The following is an 18,433-nucleotide window of genomic DNA, read 5'->3' as shown; positions in this document are numbered from 1 at the left end:
CCAAATTTAGCTAATAAGATCTCACCTCTAGTACTTTGCCAGTGAAAAGTATTTCCTCTCCTTCAGCTCCAGTCACCAGTGTAAAGGCCAGTGGTGTCCTGAACCGTACGGTTAATTCCACCGAGTCTGTGTCCAACCTGTCGGACCCCGACTCCCTGCAGAAGATCAGACAGGAGCTGAGGCTAGGAGACCGCGTTTTGGTAAGAAAGACACTGAACGGATCTGACTGCAAAGCAGCATGGACGTTCCTCTCGATGTGCTGCTTAAGATAACCTGACACAAAGATGTCTGTTTTTGTATAATTTCATTCTAAAAGTAACTTCGGTTATTACAACTTCCGTGCGCAGGTCGGTGGAACAAAGGCGGGGGTGGTGCGGTTTCTAGGAGAAACAGACTTTGCGAAGGGAGAGTGGTGTGGCGTGGAGCTGGACGAACCTCTGGGCAAGAATGACGGAGCTGTAGCTGGGAATAGGTGAGGAGCACTGATGCATGGAAACTCTGTCTGCTTATGACTGGTGTGTTTGATGAGTCATTCAGTGAGGAGGTATGAAAAGTCCATTTGATTTTATAAAATGAAAAAAATATTTCTTTTAGCACTGTCAAATGTTCTAAAATATTTTTCTTACAAATTAGTACAATTAGAAAAAAATTATTGTGCAAATATGTGCATTGATTTTAGTATTTAGATATTTTTAGTATTCTTCAACCCCAGTATTTAAATAGGTCGAAATTTTCTTACATTTTCAGTGCTGCATTGAAATATAATTATATTTAAAGTAGGACCAGGACTTTAAAACAATTATTTAAATGAAATGAATGCATTTTTTTAATTCACGCATTTCTGGTACACCTGTTAGTTTGACGCACAAGTGACACATGGAAACAACAATGGATGATTAAGCAGCTTCTCTTGGCCCACTCAGAGTTAATTTTTGCTTAAAAAAACGACCTGATTGGACATTGGAAAAGACTGCTGTCATGTTCGAGTTGTGCTAACAGGAGTTAGCCTGTCAACAAGACTATTCGAGCCTAAAATACCATCTCAGTGCTAAACATTTTACAGCAGCAACGCTAATGTCAGCAGCCACATTTCTACAGGACTTCACACACATCTTTACCAGCCAACAAAATGCTTCTGTTTGCTTCTATCTACCCACAAAGAAAACATAAAAGAAAATCCAGCGACGCACAACAAGCTCGTCCAGCGTAGCCAAACTGACGCCAAGGCTCTACTTGTTTTCCTCCCAGGTATTTTCAGTGCTTGCCCAGGTACGGCTTGTTTGCTCCCGTCCACAAAGTGACACGGATTGGCTTCCCCTGCACCACGCCCACCAAGGCGAAGAACTCACTCAGGAGTTCCACTTTCAAGAGAAGTCCGAGCGCGTCCTCCGTCAGCTCCCTCAGCTCGGCAACCTCCTCCATCAGCGGCAAACCCAGCCGGGCGGGACTGGTAATATTCACGCAGATATTAAAGCAGAATTACAAACCTACGCTGCAAAAACACAAAATCTTACTGAGTATTTTTGGTGTAGATTCCAGTGCAAATGTCTTAATTTATTTACTAGGTAAGTTTACTAACTTACAAGTAACTTTTCAGCAAGAAATAAGAGCTTGTTTTAAGTCAATGATTTCTTAATATCGATGTTCTAGTTGTCGGAGGCAACTAGAACCTATTGGCAGGTTATTTCACTCATAGCAAAACATTTTTTCCCATGTTAAATAAGTTAAATAATCTGCCAATAGGACTAGCACGTTTTCATCAATATTAAGGTATTATTGACTTAAAACAAGCTCCTATATTCATCTGAAAAGTTTCTTGTAAGTTAGTTTTGTCTTATTTCAAGCTTAAGATATTTTCATTATAAACTGGACCAAAAATACTTTGTAAGATTTTTATGTTTTTGCAGAGTTATGTAGAACTTCATGTCAACCATGAGTTGTAGCTGAATGTTAAATGGAATGCAGTTTAAATGTCTGGTATTAAAAGTAAAAGGTGTAAAGGCGTTATCTGTCTAACTAAAACATTAATAGATACCAGTTTCTTGTTAAAGTTTCCAAAAATATTCACAGAGAAATGGTTTTAATTGGGCCTGTGCAACAGTTATTTCCCTTTATGACTTTAAATTGTAATATTTACCAAAAAAAAAAAAAAGCAAAAACTTTATTCACTTTGCAAATGTTTACCAACTCACAAAATGAAGCGCATTTGGGTTGTCTTCCAGCTGACAGAAACATCTGTGCGGTACGCTCGGAAGATTTCGAGCACCACGGCGCTGCAGGAGGCGCTGAAGGAGAAGCAGCAGCACATTGAACAGCTGCTGGCAGAGAGGGACCTGGAGAGGTGCGAGGTCGCCAAGGCAACCAGCCGCGCCGGAGAGGTTGTGCAGGAGCTGACTATGCTGAGGAAAGGGCGGGATCAGGTGAGCTCTCTGCACTTGATCAAAAGAATTTTCAGAAAACCTGAAAAATAAACGCATGACTTAAACAAATAGCTTCAATGCTTTTCTTGCCTGTTTACTATGCTTGGTATTACAGGCTTGAATTGGGGAGTTATCAAAGCAAGCAGCATCCATTATGTTTATTTCCTGAGGTTTTATATGTAATGAGTGAGCACGGAGCAAAGATGGGCTTTTTCCCCATAATTTTTTTTCTGGGGAAAAAAAATTCCTGGGGAAATAAAAATTATGTGCACTCTTACTAAAGAATAAATATTAAAGAAAATTTCTGGGGAAATTCTGGGGAATTTTTTTCCCTAGAAAAAAAATTCTGAGCACTCTTACTAAAGAACAAATATTAAAGAAAATTAATTGTAGATTTTATTAGAAAAACATATTGAGCCCAATATAAATACTGAAATTGTTTACCTGGCAGTAAAAATAAGGATATCTTAATCCAATTTAATTTAATATCTCAAGTAATAAACAGCTTTTGTCCAAGTTTTCTAGTGCCTTATTTTTTTTCATATTGAAAACCTCTAACTTCATTGGTTTGTACTGGGACTTTATGTGACAGACAAGGAAAAGTAAGCCCAAAAGTTTTGTGAGATGTTCATATGTAATCATCCCTCTTTATCCCTAAATAGATAAATTGCCATAATAACTCCAAATTATTGGTTACTTTAAGGCAAACTCCAATAAATATTTTATCTGTCAAATCCTTAAGTGAAACTCTTTGGTTTAAAATAAAAATGTCTTCAGTATCTAATTCTTTGACTCAAAGTAAACCACAAATACTCACCATCTTATAGCAGCTTTAAATATAAAACCTCATGTTCTTCAGTCCTGACTAAGCCATGTTTGTCTTGTGCATTTTAGAATCCAGTCATGGTTGCCTTTAAAGTTACTGTCTGTTATCTGGCTCTAACTGTAGACACCAGCCAGTGCGTCTCTGAAAACCGACTCGCTTGAATTTGATGATCATTTTCTTAGTTTTCTTTATTAAGCACCGGGTCGTTGCCTCTGCACCTGATTCGTGTTTGACTTCCTCGCAACACACTCATTTCAAATCACAGTGAATGAATCCCGCTACTGTGGCATCTGATTCATGTAAGAATCAGATTTTTCTAACTTCTTTGGATTTACAGTCATATTTTAACCAGGTGAACAGCAATGGGCTGAGTACATGACCTTGAGGAATGCCAGTTCTCCTCAAGGAGTGTGCTGTCTGTGGTCTCTCGGTGTGCTCTGTTCAATATCTGGGATTCTTCCAGCTTATTGTGTATTTTACAGTACGCACTGGAGATGGAGGCCAAGCTGGATCAGTTGCGTTCTATGGTGGAGGCCGCTGATCGAGACAAGGTGGAGCTACTCAACCAACTAGAGGAGGAGAAGAGGTGGGTCCTTCCTTCTTCGTCACTTTATTATATCTGTTTATGTGCGATGTTAAATCCACAGAGGCAGCAGCAACAAGTATTCAGTTTGCCAAACACTTCAAAGCAAAAGGTATTTTCTCAGTGTTTGTTATCCTGTGATTAAAATGTTTTAACTCTTTAGCTTGATAACTGTGCTGCAGTTAGTCAGTGATTGGATTTAGAGTTCAGTCACATTTTAGTTTATGTAATAAATACAACTTAATGAGAAATGTCATCCCTGGACGTTTTACTGTACAAAAAAAATATAAAACCTAAATAAAATTCAGTCCACATTTAGTAAACTCAGTCACAACTCATTGTCTATTCCGATGTAATCTGAGTTTGAGGAGAACATTGGCACAAAAGAAAAGCATAATGTAAATTAAACAAGGAAAAAATGATGAGAATGTTAGTCACTCCTTAAAACACATCTTAGATAGCAATTATGTTTCAGTTTAAGGTTGTTAAACTAATAATTCAGATTGCCTGATGTTTTCTTTTTTTTTTTTTTTTACAATGTTGTAATTTGTAACAGGAAAGTGGAGGACCTGCAGTTTCGTGTAGAGGAGGCATGCATCACCAAAGGAGACCTTGAGGTATACGATATACTTCTTCACATGGCAGAGTGGGACAATATGTCAGAGCTTTTAAGAAGCCCGTGTCATTTAGCTCTGCTTTAAACATTATTTTAACGGATCTCCACCTGAGGTTTCACTTTCCTTAAAAAAAAAAGAGTAAGATTGAAGTTTTCTCCTTTTCCTACACTCTTTGAATCCTACACTTTCTGTCCTGTTCAGACTCACCATCCTCTTTATTTATTCATCCTGGAGTTGGGTTACTCGTCTTCTCAGATGTCTCTGCCATCTTTCACTGATGTTGTTGTCCTTCTGCCATCTGTTCATCCTCATGCCTGTTCATAGAAGTTTTTACCTTCACCACTCCTGTTTGCCTTCATCCCCAGCTGTGCTTGTGCTGTTTGTGTTCTTTTTGTTTTAACACTAGAGATAAATTAGTGCCTAACTGAGTTGGGTTCCTATGCTGAATGAATAAAATTGAGCAGATAAGTGACTCTAATCAAGAACATAAAACCTTAAAATGATGCAAGAGAATCTTCATTTTCACTTTCTGCTCTTTGTTCTGAAAGCGTACTTTTCTCTGTGTCGCACAAAGCTGGCATGTCAGCGCTGCATTGGTGTTTGTTCTCCTTCTCTTCCTGCTCTCTCTTACTAACAGACGCAGACCAGGCTGGAGCATGCCCACATAAAGGAGCTTGAGCAGAGCCTGCTCTTTGAAAAGACCAAAGCTGAAAAACTCCAGAGGGATTTAGAGGACACTAGGGTAATACTGGCACCCGCAGTCCCACACCAGGGCTGAGTCACGGCCCTTTTCCCACCAGGTTTATTAATGATACACAGCGTATGCTAGGAGAGCTGCAGCGTCGAGGCCCTGTGGATTTTGTCCACTGCTGTTGCAGAGAAACATTAACAACTCATCTGCATGTAGCTTCTCTCTATAACCCAGGTTTATCTGAACAATATGCATGCGTGCATGAGTCTAAACTGATATTGTTTGGAGATGACCTGCGCAAGATCAGCCAAGAAATACGGCTGGTGGCATTTTCTTCTTGCCAGCAAATCCCACATAAGAACTTAAGTCCTCCACAAATGATTAATTATCTCCATTTTCTGTTAAATAATTGTCTGAGTTTGAACCAAATTCACAAGAAATTCCAGAGTGTATACGGAGAGATGCACCGGTGAGAATTTTATCTGATTTCCGATCTCCAGCTTTCGGAGAAACTTTGATCTGCTGATAATAATTTTGACGGATTCTGAATTCATTTTAGGGACTATAATAAAAGAAGATAAAATAGGAATCAGAATCACTTTATTGCTATTTCCAGTAAACAAGTTCACAGGCCAGGAAATTGCTTTGATGTAACAATGCAAAATTAAATAAATAATAAAATCATATATGACCATGAAAAAGAAAGAAATAGGAAAAAAAAGAATATTTTTCTAATCTGCAATTCAGAACCTTTAAAGGGGCAGTGTTATGTAAAATCGACGTTTTTGAGTGTTATATGATGTTATTCCCTCATCAAAGACATATCTGGAGTGTTGCTCTAATTCTTTCATGCATGTTTGAGAAATCCTTTAATCTCCCGTGGCAACCATTCAGCTGTGTAAAACACCTGGATGGACAGCTCCTCCTCAGAGCTGCAGTTTTCAAACTTTCCAACTCAGCTCCTTCAGACTAGCCAGCGGCAATTAGCAAATGCCTGATGGAAGTTTGTATCTATCTGGCTACTGGTCAGATCAAGTTTTTCCAATGATGCTGTAATGGTCACTGGAGATCTCCAAAACAATTATGTGGGACTTGGTGGCTTTAAGACAAATGTAGACGACATCTTTTATGCTTTGAAACCTTTGACCTGTTGCTACTTACTGATTGGTTCTCTGATCAAGGTGGTATTTAATTCTGGAAAAAAAGTAACTGAGATTTGTATTTGTCAAGTTTTCTTTGGTACTGTTCATCTTGTATATATTTAAAACTTCAGAAATTTCTATTTCACATTAAAATCAGAGGAGCTAAATTTTTTCACCAATCTTATGCCGTACTGTCACCGTATAGTGACAGTTTAAACCAATATGCAAAAATATATTTTTTAATGAAAGTTACATACTGCAGCTTCAATGAAGGTATGATCCGATTTTCAGTCTTTTAGACGGGAACGTTTTTAATCGCCTCCTGCTTTTAACCTCGTGCTTTAATGAGGACTGTTCCGATACACCGAAATCTTTGAATTAATTGAAAAACAAAACGGCAAAACCAAAAAAGACTCGAGCATTTAGACGTATATGAGTCAAGAGGCAGTAGTGCTTTTAATCTCTTCAGTGGTGCATCCTGTGCGACCTCCACCCAGGTTGCCACGGTGTCTGAGCGCTCCAGGATCATGGAGCTGGAGAGGGAGGTGGCGGACTTCAAGCTCAGACTGCGGGCGTCCCAGCAGAAGGAGGACGCCGTGTCTCTGTCGCAGCAGCAGGTTGGCAGTCTTAACACCCAGGTTAAGTGCCAGGAGAAGCAGATCAGTGAGCTGAGCGTTGACCTGGAGCGCAAACAGAAGGAGCTTCAGTCTGCACTGCAAGACAGGACGTCTTTACAGCAGCAGCTGTCCAGTCTGGTAAGAAGAAGAGGAAGAAGTAGTGAAGAACCTCTGGAGATGTTGATGATTGTTGGAAACTGGTGTGATTATTTTTCATGAAAAGGAGAGTTTACAGCAGCCTCTCCCACATGTAACTCAGATGTGTCCATGTTGATGTGCAAATTAGAATTTTTTAAGCTTTACATCATGTTATGATGTAATTTCCTCATCGAAAACATACCTGGAGTCTTGCCTTGATTCTTTCATGCATGTTTGAGAAATCCTTTAATCTCCCATAGCAACCATTCAGATGTGCAAAAAGCCTGGGTGGACCTAGCCCCGCCTCCAAGGTTCTGCCTCACAGAGTGCCCCTCCTTCATGACTCCTCCACTCAGCTCCTTCAGACTAGCCAGTAGCAATTAGCAAACACCTGGTGGGACTGCACATCAGCTGAGCTCATTGTAGGAGCTGCTTCTCAGTACAACACTGGTAAAAATGTTGTTAAAGGGTTAATAGAGGAATGATGTTGTGATGACTTCCTGAAGGCGGAGTTTCAGAAAGAGCAGGAGTTTTTTAAAGAGACAGAGACCCAATTTCAAGGTGTTACATTACAAAGTAAAATTCATTTTAAGTTATATTTGATATACAGAATTATTGTAACAACTGAAGGTAACATAGTTACTTGATTGTGCTATAAAATGGAACTATGTACCTGGAAAACACAGAACACTGCCCCTTTAAACCTATTTGATGTTACTGAATCCTCTGAGTTTCTCTTATCCCAATATCTGGATTACATTGGGGAGATGGGAGTGCTCAACAATGCTGTGGTCTCCATTTCTCAGTAATCCTTTTGTCTTACTGGACTTTCCGTGTGGATGGTTCTCTGGATTCCCTCGACAGCTGCTGCTGAACAGTTTCCATACCAAGCAATTATGAGACGTGCTCCCCACTGAGCCGTGGAAGAAAAACACAAACAGTTTGCAAAGTAAAAAAAAAAAAAAAAAGTTTGGTGTCTGCTCTGAGACTCTTTAATGTTGGACTGGACTTCTCGATGCTTCCTAAAAATATGCAGCCCTCTTTTGTAGTCATCTGCGCACCTTCCAGTCAGCTTTAACATTTAATTTGACATTTTAATCTATTAGAAGCCAGAACATGTCGAACATATGTTTAAAGTAAATAAGAACTGATCCACAAACTTAGTACGACTCTAGTTTTTCTGCTTTGATTAGTTAGCAAGGAAACGTTAATGAACTGCCTTTTTGTTTTATGCCGAAAAATTGAGTCTTTGCCCACACCTACGTTTATTACTATAAGGTGTTTTGCTTGTGGGCATTGTGAAAGTAGCCTCATTAACAGAGGTATTTTATCCACAATCTTGCTTGTTTTTGTCATTATTTCCCCCCACTTAGCTCAAGGTACAGGAATGCTGCTGTGTAAGTGATTAGCATGTAATCACTGCTGATGGTTATGCGTTTCAGAGATGCAAGCTGGAGATTGCTGAGGAGGAGAACAGGGCCATAGCAAAGACCATGAAAGGTAACAATACCACTTGTATTGTTTGCTGGTTGTAGTATGCGATTAATTGTTGATTTTCTTCTTTGTCTCATTTGACTGACGGCGGATTTTGTTCTTTGACAGAGCTGGAGAATACCATGGAGCAGTCAAAGAAGGACTTCCAAACCCAGCGCAGAGAGATGGAGCTGAAGTCCCAGCTGACAAAGGTAGCACCGCTCATGAACTTGGTGAAAAAATTAAATTGATTACTTTTCCTCAACATCCTGGATTTAAAAGAAACAAAAACATTTAAGTGATTTTTTTCTGGGTTTGATTTGTTTGCTATTAATTTATGAGCCACTTTAAGAGAAAAATATCCTTTTTGGTTCTGGTGTTTCATTACCAGAGACAATACATGACTTGAATGGCATGTTCTCATATCCATGTCTAATTCTATGCTTTGTGCTCAGAATTATATTATTTATTTGACGTATTTAGAATTACTAATTGCCCTTTTTGAACCACTTCAAAGAAGATTTGATCCAGTTTATTTTCACAAGTTTGACCAAGATAGTCAACATATTGTTTTTGTCAGCTTCTGTTTCTTTACTGGTGCAGAGTTATCAATTACATTTGTAATTCAGTACATTTATGTCGATGTTAAAAAGAAAAAAAAAAAAGAAAGAAACATTTTAAGTCATTTCAGCACTGATTTCCTGTATCGGATCGGTATCGATTGATACTAAACCTCAGATATCTGTATTGGTATCGGAAGTGAAAAAAGTGAATTTGGTCATTCCTAGTTCTCATGCATTTCCTGATTTGAAAAATGAGCCTTTGTTGTTTTATACACCACAAATAAAGTTTCCTATAGACTCTGGTCAATTTAAGAGTTTGAGTTTAAACCTGAGAAATGCTCCAGTTGGTTTATAGGAATTGTTTGCAGATTTTTATTTCTTTACTTCACTCTGAATAAATATGTGTTTTAATTTAAAGTTAGATTTGTTAATTGTGAGATCATGTCAATCCAATAAAAGCTACATTTATACTAGGGGTGATAACAAATGTGGTTTGTGCTGTTGCTGAAAGTTAAATTTTATTCGCTGAACCTTTGCAGATCCAAATGCACAAGAAGTAACAAAAAAAAACTTCATAAAGGTAGTTTCACCAAACATGTTAGAAAAACAACTTAACTAGGAAAAATAATACTTTATATAAATTGGCAGAACTAAATTCATTTGGATGTTCCAGTAGCCTTTAGCCATATTACGTTCATACTAATTTCTAGTTATGCGCATTTAGCAGCATTAAAGCGCTACCATGTTAAAGCTAACGATAACCCCAGGCTGTTATGATGTTATTAAAACATTACTAACACACACATGCACACATTGCTCTCATTTCTGTTCCTGTTTGCAAAGGCAGTCTGTTTCTGGTTTATGAAAAGGCACTGAGGGAAAATGATGTTTTAGAATCAGCTCTGAATTCAGTTCAGTTTGCGTCACGTCACAGTCAGAGCAGTATACCAACATGTGACAGAAGGAACCTAATCATCCAATCACTTGACATCTTTTTATGCTGATTTCAGGTCAAAAGGTCAGATGAAAACAATTGGCGTAAAGGTCCTAAAAGCAAAACTTGTTCTGTATTCCACGACATCTAAAACCAGAATGAAGAAGAGAGAATTTGCGTTTGCCTCGAACGTTTCTGCACAGAGACTCAGATCAGCTGTAGCGAGCATTTCGGTCACCATAAACTCTAAACTATCAGAGCACTCTTGTTTGGCTCATTTACTATTTATATCTTGACTTTTATCATGGCTTTCTGCAGATGGCAGACATTCTTGCTGCAGGTGCAGAGAGAGAGAGTCGATAAACAAAAGCAGTTCAAGCTGAAAGTGGAGGCACTGAGCTGCCGTTGCCATGCAGACGTGAAGTTTCTGCTTTTACGATTTCTACATAGAAAATGTTGCATTAAAGAGCGAGGCGTTCTTGTTCCCTAAAGCCAGAGCTTTTATGCTCCGGCTTTCGCTTTATGAAACTCATTCCAATTGGATGATGAAGTGAAATAACGTCTGCTCTGTCCCTTAATCGGAACAAGACCGAGGCTTTAAGTTTTGTAGCTTGTTTTACAGAACTTATATTTTTTTTTCCTGAAGCAAAATCCCAGTTCAACTCTTGATGCAAGCTGCAGAAATATCTTTCTAGAGTCTACATGACTTTGTTTCTACAGGTCAGCACATACATGTGAGAACAACCACAGGTGGAAGTGGGAAAGAGTTTTTAAAAGTCAGACATTTCTATTGGTGAGGACCAAAACCCAAAGAGGAGAACGAGGATTTACATATGAGGAATCGAATTCAGCTTCCATATTCAAATTCTGCTTTGTTTATTTGTCTGTGTTGTGCAGGTTCTTTACAATATTTTATGTACTTTTTATGACGGCTGCCACATATGAGTTTACTGTAAAGCCCAAGAAGAAGTACTGTTGTCTTCACAAGGATACAAATGTAGGGACGTGTCTGTTTGCTGTGCAAATAAGCACTTTTATACATATTTACATGAGCACGCTATTGTTTTTTCAGTGTGTATTGAAAACACACATATACTCTGCTGAGTGATGATTTAAGAACCGAGTGGCTTTTTTTCTTACTTTTTTTTGTTGCATAACACATTATCTAACTATGGTTTCATCAATATTATCATCTAATTGTTTTCTATGCCCACTTAAGTTTTTTTTTTTTTTTAAGTAAAGAAAAAAAAACTGTTATAGAAGTGCAGACATGTGTGCAGGTAGATGAAAACTTCTCTTTGGATTGTTATAAAAAAATACAGTCTGAGTAAAAAAATGTTTTGAACTCATATCAATCACTTTTAATGGAAGATTTTATCCTCCTGTATGTTTCACAGTATTTATAGTGCCTTATGTTTTTCTACGTCACACTACGGCCACACATTGCATTATGTTTTGTTGGGATTTTTATGGTTTGGAGCAACATAAAGTAATTAGAATTAGGCAGTAGAAGGAAAATGACGCATGCTTCTTTAAAATACTTTAAATATGTATATATATACTTATGCTTTCCATTGAATTTGCATGAGATTGAGAAATTTTGCAAAGAACAATGGGGAGAACTTTCAGTCTCTAGATGTGTAGTTCTGTGGGTGCAGAAAAAAAAGTGGTTCTTTGAAGTTCTGGAAACAAATTCAAACCCCGTCGTATAATTATTCTTCTCCTTCACAATTTTCCACTATTTATTGGCTGATTATTGCACAAAGTCTCAATAGAATACATTGAACATTGTAGTTGTAGTCGGGTGTGAATTCTTTAAAGTTTCCTCATTGTGTGTTGCAGGCAACGGAGAAGCTGGACAGAATGAACGTGTCCTTAGTGCAGATGACTATAGAGAAGAAAGCTCTGGAGTCACAGGTAAGGAGAGGCTGATGGAGAAATCCTGCAGGCAGGGCTTTATTGTCTTTATTCCTCCTCATTTCCATTCACATCCATGTGCTTCTCAATGATGGTGCATCACACTAACTGACAGGAGAAAACAATCCCTGTTCTTCATCAAGAACAACTTTTCAAGATCTGATTTTTGCAGGTGATGGGTAAATACTTTTTTAAAAATAAAACATGGAGTAAGTCATTGTGAGCTAACTTCCTACTATTATCAATTAAAACTTACATTTATGCTAACATTAGCATTTTAGCTAATTTTGGTTGCGTTTTTAATGCTTTTTGCATGCTGAATAAAGCATGTTACTGTTGGTCACCATGCTAATGATAGCCTTTATGCTAAATTTAGCATTTTATCAAAACTGAGGATTTTAGCTAATCTTTTTTGTGTTTAATGCTTTTTGCATGTTGAGTAGAATATGTTACTATTGGACACAGTGCTAATGATAGCCTTTATGATAACTTTAGCTAAAGCGAAGTTGGCTCTAGGTGGGCTTTGAAATTTTGCATGGCTTTAAAGCAGCTCAGCCAATCACAGCTCACTTTAAATCCTCATCATTCTTCCCCTGCTGAGCTTTTTTTTTTTTTTCATTGCAACTCTGCAACATTTTTCAAGAGACCTTTTCCGCTTGTCTGCATGTGTTTCACATAGTGTGTTCCACGGCACTCTGAAAGGTTTTGCACATGTACTTGCATGAGCTCAGCATCTGCAGCCTGCAGGGTTTCTGTTGTACATTCACGCTGACTGGATCGCTACACAAGCTGCTCTTGTTGGGGGAAAATCAGCCGCTGCCTTCGCATTTAATTAACCATGAATGAAACCCTGCAGCCTCTGCTGACTCCCTCTGCTATCTCTGACTTTATATTTTTATCATCCTCTTTCATCACCATCTTTTTTTTTTTTTAACTGAGTGCTGCTGCTCAGTCTGTCTGCAGCTCTCTGGCGCCCTCTTGCTTCCTTCTTACTGGGCATTCATATTCACTCTTTACTAAGCCAATCATAACAACTCGCTTTATATGTTTAATTTCTAGACTATTTGAAATAAGACTTTTCCCACTTACCAAATATATTGATGTGCAGAATATCTTTTAATATTTGACCCTAATAACCAAATATGAGAGTTGGAGTTGTTCTTTATGATGTTAATATTACACATTTTAGTGATGATTTTGATTTTAAGTCAAGTTTATTTGTGTAGCTCATTTCAGCAGCAAGGTGGTTCAAAGTGCTTTACACCATAAAAACATAATACAATAACTAATTATGAAACAGCAAAAGTTTACATTTCGTCAAATGCCACCATCAACATCTACACAACGTTGATATTTTAATGTGCATCCACATATTATTAATTAAAGGCAGCTCCAAATGTGGGTCTTATCCCTGATTTAAAGGAACTCTGTGTTTTTGCAGCTTTCTGGAAGTTTCTTCCAGATCCGTGGTGCATAGAAGCTGAATGCTGCTTCTCTGTGTTTGGTTCTGGTTCTGGATGCAGAGCAGAACCAGAACAAAAAGACTGGAGTGGTCTGCAAGGTTGATGCAACAGATCTGCTGCATCTCAGACATACATACTTAATGTATGTTTTAGACACAATTGGAACATTTTCACATGGGTGTGTATTTACTTTTGTTGCCAGAGGTTTATAAATTAATGTTTTATAAGTTAATGATATGTGACAGAAAATCCAGTGTGGCTGATTAATTCTGTGGTCCAAAATTCGCCACAGCGAACTGAAAGACTGTTTGGTAGTTGATGGTAGTTGTTGCCACCCAGGCTGGGACAATCACTTATTATTTAGAGGAGGTTTTTTAAATTTATTTTCTCTAAATGCCTGTATGCAGTGAACCAAAGAATAAAGCTGCCATTTTAGGGATTTTGTGTGATATTTCATTTTATTTAACAATCTGAAACATTTAAATGAGACAAAAAAAAAAAATGGAAACAACGTAGACAGATCTACAAATCTGTTGAGGTTGTAGATCAGGAAATTGAATAACAAGATAGAGCAAGACTGTGTTTTTTTTTCCATCCATAGAGGAATCAGAGAGGCAAAGCAGAAGATTAAAATGGAAGTGTTTTGATTGTGCTGCAGGGGAGAGCAGAAACTTTGAAGTTATGGAGGGAAGCTAAAAGCGCATGTTGTCAAGCAATTATTCAGCAGGGATGCTTCTACATCTGCCTCTTCGCTCTGCTCTGCCCTGATGAGGCTGTGATGTAATCCTGCACATGTCACTGTGAGCGGCACTATGTGTGTGTGCGTGTGTGTGTGGGTTGTGGTGCTGGGCAGAACACTGCTGTAGTTAATGGCAGCTGACTTGAGGTTGACCCGTCATGTTGGACTGAGAAGGATCCATCTGATGAATAACGTTTCCCCTAAACCGATAGGCTGGTTTATTTTTGAAGGAAGTGTCAGTTTAGCTGTGTTTTTAGTTCCTATCAGGCTCCAGGTTTCTACTGTTCCTGTTTTGTCAATTCTAAAATAAGCTGTGATGTGTTTGGGATCCTGTAGGAAAACTCAATTGGTTCAGAGTTTCAACCAGTTAGCTGTAGATCTGAGGTGAAGTGGAAGAAAGTTGAGGTAGTCTTGAACTTTTTTTTTTTTTTTCACCCGTTAAGTTTACTGGACCAGTAGAAGTTGCAACAAAACCAGACCCACAGCATGATACCACCACCACCATTTATGCAAATTTCTTATGTAAGGGCAAAAATGATCAGGTCAAAAGTTTTGGCAGACCAAAAACATACAATTTATTTGAAAAAATAATGACTAATATCACAAAACATGATGATATTATTATAAATAATAAATTTGACTTGCTCAACAGTAAACAAAGCATGCAATATTTTAAGTAATTAATTAAATTGGTAAGATTTTTTATGTTGGAAAGAGACACTGTAAATCATTGTAGATCCAAAAGAAAGAGTTATGAAAATTAAAACAAAGGTTTCTACTTTCTTTGTGCTTGACTGGCTTTTTTTTTTTTTTTTGGAAGACTGTTTGTTTTCTACTCTTAGCAATAGCAAAGGGCTTCGGGTCACTCTTTCTTCCGCTGTATTTAGCCAAGTCCAATCCCTTAGTTAAAAATAAAGTTGAACGCACCAAAGTCTACAAGATATTGGATCTCATTTACTTTGAAATTATTGTGACAACATTTTCACTTTTCCCTAAATCTTCATTTGTATCAACCAGCTGCGCTGAACCAAATCTGTTCAGCGCAGGTGAATTCCAGTTTGAGGCCGCACAAAGTCAGTCCAGGACCTGCTAATGAACTGCTCATGTTAAAACAGTTATAAAACGAGAGCAGGCTAACATGAAGCTTCTGTGATGTCCTTACCGAAGCATCAACATCAACCCCATGTTTACCTACTGCTCTGGGTTTGTGGCCTGACATCAAACTACATATTTGTTATCATACTTTTTCTGGAAGACAAAAAGATTGAAAAAATGCTGAAAAGTCATGAATCAAAAGCACCTTTATTGAAAACAGAGGCGTACACAGAAAATGCCGACATTAGGTGCTGCAATGCCCTGTGAATGGGGAGCAAAGCTTTCTGAAGAAGTGTGTGTGTGTGTGTGTGTGTGTGTGTGTGTGTGTGTGTGTGTGTGTGTGTGTGTACGTACGATAAGAGCATCTAAAAGTGAACTGCCAGGAGGCGGAGAAGTGGGAGGAGCTTCTGCAGGCTTACATTATGTAAGTGATCTGCTTGTTCAACCAGAGTGAGAGAGAGAGAGGCAGAGCAGGCAACACACTCTCTCCGTTTCCCTCCTGCAGCCGCACACGGCGGGGAGACGAGAACCGATGCTTTGTTGATGCTCAGCTTCTGTTCGCCGGCGCGTGAAACGGGCTGAACAAGAGCGGAGGTGACCCGGTGATAAAAAACAAGCCACTGCTTAGCAGGTGGACTTGGCTGGGAAAAAATAAATTAAAAATTAAAAATCCAGCAGCCTGGGTATGGACATTGCTGCTCTGCATCAGGGCTTCTCCAGCAATATCTACTCAAATCATTACCAGGTAGGACGAGCTGTTGTTGCCTCAAACTCCTTATTTTCAAACACAAACTCTGACTGCTTTTACTGCATACTTGTCCCTAAGTTTGCATGTAATCGTTTATGTTCAGGAGCTCGGCGTGTTGAGCAGACGTCAGGTTGAATGTGCAGATAAACACCGAAGCAATGAGCAGCATGAAACTCCCCCTGCACAGTTGATGTCACACTTAATGATGTGATGAAGTGCAACATACAGTAGAGGTCTGGTGTGTTTTTTGTTTTGTTTTGTTTTGTTTTTTGTACAATTGAAGCATTGATTTTTAAAGCTTTTAATTAATTATTGATGCCCTCGTAGCGCTGTGGATGATGCTGCGCCGCACGTGTCTCGTCAGGAGTGACTCCTAATGTGTTTGGAGCCTCAGTTGAGAAGCAGAATGTTTTCCTTTAGAAAGAAAAAGTTTAAAAAGAGAGGATATTGCTGGTGCTTTTATTTTTATTTCTGCGCTGTTTCAACTCACTTTTACTGGCGAGCAAACGGAAAAATGCTGGAAGATTAAAATAAAATAAAGTCATTACAAATGTGTCGGAAAATGTGAATGAAAACCGTTTTCACCTTCGTTGTTTATACTTTGTAAAACTCACGTTTTGCTGAAGTTACAGCTGCAACTAACCAATTTTCATCGTAAAATGTCTAGAGCTCAGTCAGAGTGTCTGAAGAGCATCTGAATATCAGTTTTGAAGTCATTATGGGTTTATTTATATTGCACATTTCAGCAACATTAGGACTTTATAACTGGGGTGATGTTCTCTGTCTTCCTTTTTTTAGTCAGAGCGTCAGCAGCAGCGTTCTGATATCTTTTTTTTTTTCTTTTTTTTTTTTTTAGGCTGACCTGTGAAGACACTGTTACAGTAATCAGTGTGACTAAAGATAAACATATGGATTCTCTTGCTGGGACATTAGTCCTTTAATATCAGAGATGTTCTTCAGATGATAGAAGGTCATATTTGTAACCATCTTTATGTGGCTCTGAAGGTTCAGGTTCATCACTACATCCAGATTTCTTTTGTAACTTTCTTTGTATATTGTGTTTAAATGTTTAATTTGATCACAAAGGCTGGTTATCTTAACACAGTTATTTGGGATTGTTTCAGTGTGATTAATACTTATTATCTCTAATAACTCAATGGCTTATCGATCTGTATAGCTGAAATCAGGGTGACTCATATTTTATTAGTTAAACATTATTTAAATTGGGGGATTTTTTTTGTCACTTCAAAACAAAATTTTGATATATTTTAGTTTACCTTGTTCCTGCTGTTAAATGTCAAATCCCATTGAAGACATTATTGATGACAGTAATAAATGATAAAATGGTTAAAATGGTTAAATGAAACTCATCTTTAGCTCATTTGTGTTGTTTTTTCTCCAAAGCAATGTGCTGAAAACATTGGAAAACTTACCTTGAAAATTGTTAAAGTGCGTGAATAAAGTGTGCCAACACTGGATAAATGTGTTTGCTTCTCACTAACTTGCTGCTCTTTTCTCTAAGCAGGCGAGTCGGTCCATTACTTCCACAGTGGTATTAACAGTCGTAGAAACTTTCTTTGTCCCATAAGTGTAACAGTTGCATCATGCACCTCCCCACCATCGAAAGCAATCTAAGTCAGCGGGGATGATGGCACCGAGGTTAACGAATTCTCTCTCCCTCTACTTTGGTGTCTCCTCTTCAGCTCGACACTTTGAAACAGCAGAACTCCAAATACCAGGAGGAGCTGAGCCTGTCGAAGGAGCGCAGCAGCGCCGAGAGCCTGCGGATCGGCATCCTCTGCAAGGAAATGTGAGTTCCCAGCATAGCTGATGTTTTTTCCTGCCTCTGTGTCGGTGACCCCTTGCCTGCGAGTTCATTATGCTGGAGCTGTTAAATTTACCTCCAGGGTCTAAACTGCCGATTAAAACACTATCTGGATTTTCAAGCTAACTGATGTTACGCCAAGAATTCAGCTAATGTGATGCAACCAAACTACTTTAGGACTTAAAAATAGAAAATAAAAAAACTTTATTAGCTCTACTAATGCCAAATGTTTTATAAAGCAGCACCAGCTGTAGCTGTAAGTCTCCGGGGAGATTATCCATCTTGAAAATATGCTATAAAACAAGCTAGAGCACACAATTAGGTGATTATAAATGCAATGAAGTATAATAAAGCGTAGCTCTCCTACCTTTACATTTAATTTTATTAACTGCCAGTCTGTGTTGTCACTGAAACTGACTGAAATTACAGGCACCCTTCACATGTGTGTGTCTCGATTAGTTCATGTCTAAGTTACATTTCTTAAGTTTTGTAGCAATGACTATATTAGGTCATCCAGACCTGTTAAAGTTGGTCAAAAATGCATTTTGATTATGTACTTCTGTTTAAAAACAGACGCTTCAACTAGGCCTGTCGCGATAAACGACAGATCAATTAATCGCACGATAAATTAAACCTATCAAC

General features: G+C 38.3%; 1 protein-coding gene across 4 annotated transcripts in view; it reads left to right on the top strand.

The window, feature by feature from the left end:
- The window catches only part of clip1b (CAP-GLY domain containing linker protein 1b), a 38,056-nt gene that overhangs the window by 4,551 nt on the left and 15,072 nt on the right, over positions 1-18,433 (top strand). For all 4 annotated transcript variants that reach the window (XM_015044558.1, XM_015044556.1, XM_015044557.1 and 1 more), the window contains exons 4-15: positions 67-200; positions 348-472; positions 1,249-1,450; positions 2,223-2,420; positions 3,729-3,832; positions 4,386-4,446; positions 5,084-5,188; positions 6,777-7,034; positions 8,477-8,534; positions 8,637-8,719; positions 11,847-11,921; positions 17,670-17,776. In XM_015044558.1, the coding sequence (XP_014900044.1) occupies positions 67-200; positions 348-472; positions 1,249-1,450; positions 2,223-2,420; positions 3,729-3,832; positions 4,386-4,446; positions 5,084-5,188; positions 6,777-7,034; positions 8,477-8,534; positions 8,637-8,719; positions 11,847-11,921; positions 17,670-17,776 (1,510 nt within the window). The remainder of the gene's footprint in view (positions 1-66; positions 201-347; positions 473-1,248; positions 1,451-2,222; positions 2,421-3,728; positions 3,833-4,385; positions 4,447-5,083; positions 5,189-6,776; positions 7,035-8,476; positions 8,535-8,636; positions 8,720-11,846; positions 11,922-17,669; positions 17,777-18,433) is intronic.

Source organism: Poecilia latipinna, unplaced genomic scaffold (genome assembly GCF_001443285.1).
Source record: "Poecilia latipinna isolate Pla-1442-1.1 unplaced genomic scaffold, P_latipinna-1.0 Scaffold681, whole genome shotgun sequence".
Lineage (NCBI taxonomy): Eukaryota > Metazoa > Chordata > Actinopteri > Cyprinodontiformes > Poeciliidae > Poecilia > Poecilia latipinna.
The sequence above is the reverse complement of the archived record's forward strand: the minus strand, read 5'-3'. Positions and strand labels throughout refer to the sequence as shown.